At 38.3% G+C, this 10,000-nt stretch overlaps 2 protein-coding genes across 2 annotated transcripts in view; both read left to right on the forward strand.

Moving 5' to 3' along the window:
• The window catches only part of ELL2 (elongation factor for RNA polymerase II 2), a 213,953-nt gene extending 211,631 nt beyond the window's left edge, over positions 1 to 2,322 (forward strand). The window contains exon 8 of the mRNA XM_044064460.1: positions 2,223 to 2,322. Coding sequence (XP_043920395.1) covers positions 2,223 to 2,290 — 68 coding nt within the window. The 3' untranslated portion in view covers positions 2,291 to 2,322. The remainder of the gene's footprint in view (positions 1 to 2,222) is intronic.
• The window catches only part of GLRX (glutaredoxin), a 380,777-nt gene that overhangs the window by 316,803 nt on the left and 53,974 nt on the right, over positions 1 to 10,000 (forward strand). The window lies entirely within an intron of this gene.

Here is a 10,000-nt window from a genome sequence, read left to right on the forward strand (position 1 = left end):
ATTAATGAAAAACAGTATCTCTATTGGAAGTTACAATGTCCCAGTTATTGACAATGCGTTTGATAGCAGTCATATCTCTACAAATTGGCACTGGAAAACTTAGTGTCCTGTCTGTGCTTCAGCTTTGCCCTTAGGCTGTCAACCAAATTTAAGGATAGGTTTAAATTTGGTGTCTGGCTGAGCATACCTCTACAGAGACTGTCTTAACTTCTCTGTGTGATTTTTATTCAGAAATGTTTTTAGTACCCGAGATTCTGGCAAGAAGGTGCAATCTTCACGTAGTCATTAACCTGATGTACTGTCGCTCAGTCACATTCCTTTTCATAAAGGCTGGGTGCTGGCTAGAGAAATCCACAAAATTGTCTTCCAAACTGTGCAAAGCTTTCCTTAAAGGTACTAAGGTACTTTTTTTTTTGCTTAGACACCCAATTAGACATCACTCCACCCTGGGAACTTGCAGTTACTGCAGGGTCTGACTCTTGCCCCTTTTGTTCTATTTGTCAAGTCTCATCTAGAGTTTCTTTTTTGGGAAGACTGCTTTTCTAATGGCCATTACTTCAGCAAGATGAGTGGCTGAACTCCAGGCTCTCTCCTCAAAATCCCCTTATTTGGTTTTCCACAAAGATATTCACATTCTATACTAATCTTTACTTTCTGCCCAAAGTAGCCTCAGAGGCCAACATCAATCAAGCCATCAACCTGCTTTTTTTCTTCAGTTTTTCTAATGCATGCTTCATCTCTTAGATGTGCATAGACTGCTCCCTGTTTATCTCCACAGGACAAAGTATTTTGGAAAACAAATCTGTGGTTTCTCCTTTGCCTCCAACAGGTTGAGAAAATCAGTTTCCATAGTTGGCAAAGCTGTTATACTGCAATTTTATTTTTACTTTCAAGGTCTGTCCTAGCCCCATCTCCAAAAGCTCACTCCACTTGACCCATGTCTACTTCATCTGCTTGCTTGCTCACTTGTTTGTGCATATGTCAGATCCTAGACCCATCAGCTGAGGAAAAATGCAAATGGACAACACAGATGCATAGTTATGCTAAGTACGTAACTTTCATTTTTTACTTTTCACTTTCCAGTTCTCAGTCTAACTCATGTGATTTCTCTACCTTTGTCACTTCATCCTGAGGGATCCTACATTCCAGTCGCATTTTGAGTAGCCTGTCATTGTGCTGCACATAAAAATTTAAAAATCATGCAACAAATTGTGTAAATGTAATTCTGCATGCTGCAGGCAAAGTGGAAACTCATGATGGGGGTAACACAAGGCTGAACATTGGAGCACACTGCCGAAAGTTGAGTAGCTGAGAAGGTAGCATCTGCCAAAAATGTGCTTTTGCACCATGCTTGTTCACACACAGTATGGTGAGTTTAGTTTCATTTGGCATCTTGTTGATTCAGGACCCCTCTTTCTGAGACGTAATTGTGAACATCTAGCCTCATTTGGCATATCGGTGCTGCAGAACCCACTTTGACTTTCTTTAGGCTTTGCTTTAGCATTCTGTGTAAGTTTAATTTTACTGCCTGTAATGCTTCCCAAAAGTTACTTATTGCTCAAGGCCCAGAAAGTTGAGACAGTATTACATCAGTTGATTGAGGAGGGATTTTGCAATTGGGCATATAACCCCTGCTATTTCCTTGCCTGTATGGCCCCTGTCTGAAATGTGTGGATGGATTTCAGTCAAGTAAATGCATTGTTTAAGGTGGTGCTTTGTCTTTAAATCACTTAGTTAATACAAACTTAAAGTTGCACTGGTTACCATAGGGACCAGAGGTGCTGTACTAAACCAGTGAATGATTTTGAAATGCATCATTGGCTGTAGGTGTGTACAGCCCTCTGTGTGGGGAACTAAGGAAAACTCTTCCAAGCTGGGGATCAGGTTTTGTGAGGTTGTAGTTATTTAAATTATTGACCTTGCCTTCAGAAGATCAATTTTCTGTAACTTCTGTTTGCTGTGTGTAAATTTCTATAAAATGCTTGAGTAATGTTGTCAAGCACAGCTAGACATGTTTTCTGTTTCCATTCTTTCAACAGCCTGCTTTTAGTTTTCACCTTAATTGCTAGTGGTCCTTTAACAGTTTCGTCAAGAGTTATTGCAGGAAGGTGATGTATCTAATTTCCTGGCATGATGCACTTGTTTTCATTATAGTTGTTTGCAGTTGCTTGCAGTCCTTAATCTCTTAAAGGAAGTGATTTTTTTTTTTGTTTTTTTACCAGGAGAAAAGGAAACTTGTCCTGATTCCAGTGATCCTCCAGCAACAGAAGTGCCAGACTATTTTGTGTAAGTAGAAATGTATTGTTTAACTAATTTTGTGATTTGTATTACTTGTCTAGACATGGAACAATTTTAAGTATGCCACAATTTCAGCTGCTAAACGTCATTGGCTTTAGTGAAATGGCAGTGGCACCAGCAACCAAAATCCCTGGGTATATTTAGTGTGGTAGACACCCCAATCAGATAGGCAGTTTTTCCAAAATATAGACCCCCCCACCCCACCCCCAGTAAGATCATGGGATAAGTGTTGTATGCAATTTTGGAGGCCATATGAAGCAAGGGGCTTCAGGGATGTTGGAGAGCCCCGTATAACTCATTCAATCCAGAGCAGCTGAGGAAAAGCTGCCTGAGCTAATTTTCAGAAAATCCATTTGTAATACCATACAGAAAACAAATGTTCATAGCTCTTTTAACTATAAGAGCTAGACTAAAAATGTAAACGAGAAAGTTGTTCAGCAGACACTGAACTTTTCCAATAGTGTAAATGTTGATAGTGCATATTGGTCATTATTTAATATCTGGCAAGGAAGGCTGATATTGTGCATATTTTTTTACCTTTTTGGAAAAGCAAAGCACAATATCTTAGTCAATGTACCATGCAGATCCATACAATTTGAATTTAATTTGTTAATATGAATGTCAGCTTTAAAATGATACCTTAACCATTACTGTGGGATGTTCCTTGAGATATTCACGGAAATATGATTAATATATTATTTCTCATAATTGATAAAGTATAATATCTCATCACCTGTAACAGAGCCAACATATCAGTGTAGAAGTTGTGCATCTGAATATCAACTTCAAAATTATGCAGCATTTGTGTGATCACCATGCTCCCTTGCAAAGATATGGGTATAATAAGTATTGGAAATGTATAATTTTTCGTACTCGTACAAGACTAAAACTGTGATATCTGTGCATGTGTACAGTGCACAGACAGAGGTCTTTTACCATGTTGTAAGGAGTAACACTGTCTTCAAAATGAGGTATTACTTGGCACACTGAAATGCTCCCTTGCAAAGTTATTTACCAAAATATGAAAAAAAAGTTTCCATAACCTAATTCCAAACAAACTTTATCTGCACATGTGTCCAACATACAGGCACAATTCTTTTACCATGTTAGAACCAACAATACTGCCTTCAAAATGAGGTATTACTTGGCACATTCAGATGCTCCCTTATCTACCAAAATATTAATTTCCATAACTTCACTCCGAAACAGACTTTGATATCTGCACACGAGTCCAACATATAGGCACCATTCTTTTCCCCATGTTAGAACCATCAATACTGTTTTCAAAATGAGGTATAACTTAGCACATTCAGATGCTCCCTTGCAAAGTTATTTACCAAAATATGAAAAAAAATCATAATTTCCATAACCCAAGACCAAAACAAACTTTATCTGCACATGTATGCAACATACAGACAGTTCATTTACCATGGTGGAACTACCAATGCTGTCTTCAAAATTAGGTATTAATTGGCACACTGACATGCTCCCTTGCAAAGTTATTTACCAAAATATGAAAAAATCATAAATTTCCATAACCTAAGTCCTAACAAAACTGATGTATGTACATGTGTACAGCATTCCAAAGCAGTTTTACCATGCAAGACCTATGGGATTGTAAATATACACATTCTTGGTGTAGCCAACATGCTGCTGAATGGGTACATGTAAAGAGAAAAAGCAAGGTAAGGACCGCCACTCCACTAATGAACCCAGGACAGGCATGGGACTTCAGTGGCAGGCAAGGCAATCTGATCTGTCCGATAGCTGTGCTGGCTACTCACTCAGCTGATACCACTGCAGTCTCACGACCTCCTTTAATGTCAGCAGTCTGCCTTAACTATGCCTTTTCTCTTTACGTGTGTCCATTCAGCAATGGACCCAAGGGATCAAGTTCTGTATTAAGCCCTTCCTGTCATCTAAACTCTACACATGCCTGATAAAAGCAGAATAAAGTATTGCAGGATGATTACTGACACATTAGATTGTACATGCTAGCACTCTCCTGAAACCGTTCCTTCTCAGCGTCTTCACCAGCTCCTTACCACAGTTATTTGCCAAACTCAGAAAAATATATTTTACACAACACATTTCATAATAAAATTTTACTTACCATACTTGTCCCTACTTGGTCATGGGTTTTTCCATTCTTCTCACAAGCTGCATATTACCAATCCTGCATAGCTCTCCTCACGCCATTGTGGTGGTCAGTCAAGAACAATGCAATGCCCTCCTCAGGTGAACACCATCCTTTCTGAACAGGTGAACATCTTCTGTGGTGATGCTGTCATGACAGATTGTAGATCCACCGACCCTGTGCATCAAGCCGTGCATGAACCTATTCTGTAAACATCTGGCCTTGTGCGCTGCCCGTTGACTGACTGCTGCTTTCCATATCTGTCGGAATTGTCAGACCTCACCAAATGACAACGTGGCCACCACGACTGCATGTCTTCAAAAATTGCTCTGATTTGAAACCGTTGCCTTCTGAGTGATTGACTGACATCATTCCCTCCAAGGTGCAGCACAAGGATGTCGGGCTCAGGGTAGATGGAACACTTCTCTTCCAACAACTGCAGTACTCTGCTCCAAAGCATACCACCTCTTCTTGCAATCCAGTGTACCTTCACACTGGTTGTGGGGAAGCTCCAGTTGTACTGATTTGCAGTTATGGAGGCATGGCTGGCTGCCCAGTGAAAATAGGAATGGCCACATACCCACACTCTCACTTGTCATTCTCCTGCTCGGGAAGCCATGTCAGTATAAGAAGGTGGATAAACCTGCACAGGAAAGAAAATGCAAACAGATTACTACTGATGTTTGACAGATCTATTGGAAGACATACATATATATATATATATATATATATATATATATATATATATATATATAATATAATTAATGCATTACCTGGTTAGACCATCCAAATCTTCACTCCTGTCCACAGGGTCATTATTCTTTTCATTAGGTACATAAGTGGTGATGCTGCAGAGGTACATACCTACCACCCGTGAGAGCACCAGATTACACACACTGACTGACGAGGGGGCACAGAAAGGGCACATGTAAATGGATAAAGCAGGTTAAGGACCACCACTCTACTAATATGCCGAGGACAGGCATGGCGCTTCAGCTCGTGGACATCTGAAGTGTCCCATACTGGTCCTGGTTACTCAGACTGCTGATAGCAGCAATGACTCCCAATTGCATTCAATGCCAGCACTTTGCCTTACCTCTGCCTTTTCCAAAAATAAATTGAAAATGCATCCCTGTTGCAATTGCCTTTACAAAATGACAAAGAAAGTGGTGTGGGGGGGTGGATTGCAATGACTCCAAGTGGAGAAAAAGTTAAAGCTGACTTGTGCATTCATCAATGTGATGACTTCTACTTTATATAAATAACAGTGACAGCTCTTGACAGTTTTACCTGAAAAGTCATAATGACTCACTGCTGTATTGTAACTGCACTGTGCTAATGACGTGCAAAGTTATGCATGCTCATACACTGGTACCAATTGCCTGTTGAGTAGGCATTCATTATATTACCTTCTGCAGCTGTTATGTAACAGTCATCATCCTCTGTTAGTAGAAGGCCACTGTCATTCAGTAAAAATAGTACACTTACTCAGTAAAAATAGTATAACCCTTATTACTGAGCCCTTCCTCCCACCTATTTTGTTAGCAAGGTACCAAGCAATCACATATACACCCTTCACAAGGTGTAGGGCAAATGTCTTCCCCATAATAAGTGCCTTCACAACACAAGTTTCTTTATGGTTAAATCTTCTAATATGTTTAAAAGGCCTTGAGATTTAATGCATACTCAAACTGTTATCCTTTCATGAATGCCTACATTTCATTTTTTTTTTAAATCAGATGTCTAATATTAACCAAATATCAGACGGCAAAATATATTTCTTCCAAATGCCACTTAAGACATGATAATATATACAGATATTACTGATGCAGGTCACAGTCAGATTCCTTTTCAGTATTGCAGCTGCTCAGCTTATCAAGAGACAAAAAACAGGTGTTTCTAATAATTATGAAATGTAATGAGAAAACGTTTAGCCTTGTGTTCTGAAATGCTGCTTTCCAAACATCTTCATTCTAATGCAAGAATAGCTTTAATGTTGGGGAACTGTACATAAAGATTAAGTTAATGCACAATATGCAATATGCCAGGTTCTTGTATTACCTCTATGTCAGTTAAATGATTGTATGATAGACAGGGCTGTCCCTCATCAAGCAGTGCTTTAGCTCTCAATTTTAAAATGGACAAAAATGTTCAAAGGTACTTTATCAGAATGCCATTCCCAATTTCTTGGGTAGCAGAGCAGTTTTCACAATAGCAACAATTTGACAAAGCAAATAAAAACCACCACAACATCAGCGACTTTCACAGCAACCAGATTTAATAAAAATTTAAACCAAGACTTGGCGCTTTCACCTATAAAATACACTAGGCATCATCTGAGTCTGATTTACTTGCATTTTTTGGTTCAGTATCACCTTGTATGATTACTAACAATTTGATAATATTCACTTTCAGAATAAAATAGTGAGCTAATCCATAGCAAATACACTAATAAAATAAAATCAAATAAAATCTTAAGTGAAAACTGCTTTTCATGTGTCTGTGCAAATGTTCTGCTACTTGCTTAAAATACTAGTTATAGAGTTACAAAGTCCCTTTGAACAGTGCTTCTGGTATAACAAAACAAAATTAATACTAAGCAGATACACTGTTTCAAATACAAATAAAATTATGCTAAAGGCTGAATTTGGTTAAAATTGCAAGATACCCTACAAATGAAGTTGTTCAAACCCTTCACACTGTTTCAATTATCCAAGCAATAGCTAAACCAGCCATAGGTCCAAAACAGTTTCTTTATCTCAGTCCCAAGATGAAGACCAAAATGCAGTTCAGTTGATGGAGGGGTATGTTTCTCTAATCAAAGAAGCAGCTAGTGTATTCAAACTACTAGTGCTGTCAGAGAATTCCACTTTTTATAGCATTTTACATAAACTATGCCAAGATCAGTTTATTTCATGAAACCCACAAAAAAAAGATGTTCAACCGACTGAAGTTCAGAAAAATGTTTAAAATGTATTGCCTCTCTTGGGTCCTCCGTAGCAGCTTATTGTTAAAAATATATATGATGCATCACATATGGGTTAAAAGGATCAGACAGAGGCCAAGCTTTTATTTTCCCAAATTATTAATCTATATAACCAGCACTATACTCAAGTTTATTACTGCAGATAATTGTAATACAGTCCAAAAACATTCTAGGGTGAAAAATTTCATGTAATCTAAACACCCTTCACACAGAGATTTATGTGATATTACTTGTCTATTAATCTTGTTGATTTTATATCCCATAAGAAATACTTCACTTTTACCTCCCAACTACACAAGCCCTGGCCCATGTCCGACTTCCTTTTGTTCTCTTACAATAAAGTTCCTAATATAAACTCTAAAATAGCTCAGCATTGCTTTTCCAACTGAACTTGCATCAGTCACTCTTATTTGTCAGTCTGCACATCTTCCACAACAAGAATGGAAACTCTAAATGTTATTTTGATGCAAGACCTAAAGGTTAGAGATGCAACTTGTTCTACTTACATTCATCACTCCTGAAAAGCAAAGACTCTTCAATAAATTAAAAATAAGTTTAAAATGTGCATTTGATAGTCTTGCAGAGAGGCTACATTGAAGGTAATGCAAAATGAACTCAAAAAATGTTCCATGCAGAACAGCTGTCACTAGTTAAGGATCACATGCTGAACACAAGCATTAATTTGACTAGTATTCCATCCACCTTTTTAGATATAATCCAACATTAAACAAATCCTCCAATATAGTACACACTATTGCCCAGTATGACAGTGCTTACAGTGAGCCTCAGGCTGAACATTTAAGATATATTAATTGACCATTAACTATAACAGCAATAAACCCCATTTTATCCCACTCGATGCTAAAGACAACAGCAGTAGAGCCCTCATAAAATTGGACATTAATATTTTGGCTTCTGCTGTGGCAAAAATAATTCAAAATATACATCCTATTATTCTTCCAGTTCATCCGGAGCTGTTACCATATGCAAAATTTAGCACAGCTATGTAAGCTACTTTTGTGAAAATTTTTTTAAAGACTGAAAATATACATGGCACTTGTTCCAGCATTGATTTCAACTTGCATTGTGTTGCACTGTGCAAGTATATTTCATCAATGTGGTATAACAGTTAGATTTTTTTGATCTGTGCGTTTATGCATAGTTCCTCAACATATCAAACAAAACGTGTTTAAGAAAGATAGTGATTGTGACTGCAATAATGTCCAGATAGTCTTGTGCATGTAATCATGATTGCTTTGTCACCAATTAAATAACTTTTTATTAGGAACAGAGCATTTTTAATGTAAAAATCAGAGCAACAATGTGAGTTGTGTGACTTCAACAGATACAGGAAACAGTAATAACCGGGAAGAAATTCTGACACTGCTGTGTCTGAGTATAAAGTGCATATTTTACCAGCCACAACAAACTTAGCCATTGTGCTTTTGCTGTAGTCTACAGCTGTTGCCAGGTAAGAAGACCTGGAAGGACGACAGACAACGGCACGCTATGCGCTCTTTAAAAAAAAAAAAAAAAAAAAAAAAAAATTCCGGGTAGAAACCATTTACCATAATTAATCCACAACCACCGCCACTTTTCTATTGCAAATAGTCTTAATACATTTCTAAACCGTGCCCACCCAACAGCTACAAGTTAAGGCTGAAACTGAAAACACGCATCGCACCTGCAGGTAATAAGTGCTTCCTCCTTAAGACCCTACCCCAGCGATACATGAATGCCAAGAGGGGGAAGATGAGTCTAAAGTATATGGCATATGTATTTTGTGGGTGATGGCAACTTTGAATGTTTCGCTTCTATGCTTGTTATAATAGTTTGTCTACAAGGCGCTAAATCTACTGCTAATAAACTACCCTTTTTCAGCAGTGCCGGGGGACAGTAAGATTAGCTCTACCGTGCACAACATACTACAAATGAGGGGGCCTGCGGTTTTCTTGACTGACCTGTACGTGTTACCTAAAACCAAGCGCTGATTTGCATGTCATTTTTGAGAATGCACGTATTCGTAACATTCTACGAATCTCTCAACTGCATGTAAGCATGTAAACCATGCTCGTGCATATTAAGTAGCAGAATAGCACAGCGCATCTTAGTGGGATAGTGCCACATGAGTAAATGGTCAGAGCAGAAGGGCAGAGCAGCTGTGTTAGCACACAAGACAAACATTGTGATTAAGAGTCAAGTTCAAACATATTTTTACCTTGGTTATTAGGAAAAGCTGAACCGGGAAACTCTTTGTAAGCTGAACCGGGAAGCTTACTGAACTCCTTGTAGCTCGGGCGACCGGTACAACCTGAGAGTCCCCAAATAAAATAGTGGGATCCAGTAGCAGGTAAAATCTCCAAATATTTGCAGAAAAAAAGGAAATACCTGCTGCTGGACCCTCTATTTATTTGGGGAAAACAAAAAAAAATGGGGTGGAGGTGTGACGCAAGTGGTGACTTGGATTGCAAGAATCCGATTGGCTGTCACCACTTGTTTTCTCAAACACTTTGGAAGTGGATTTTCGAGTAAAAGTTTAATGTGAACTTAATGTAAAATCAAGCTAAATTGTAACTGCA

This window comes from Protopterus annectens, chromosome 2.part2 (genome assembly GCF_019279795.1).
Source record: "Protopterus annectens isolate FY-2018-M chromosome 2.part2, PAN1.0, whole genome shotgun sequence".
Taxonomy (NCBI): domain Eukaryota; kingdom Metazoa; phylum Chordata; order Ceratodontiformes; family Protopteridae; genus Protopterus; species Protopterus annectens.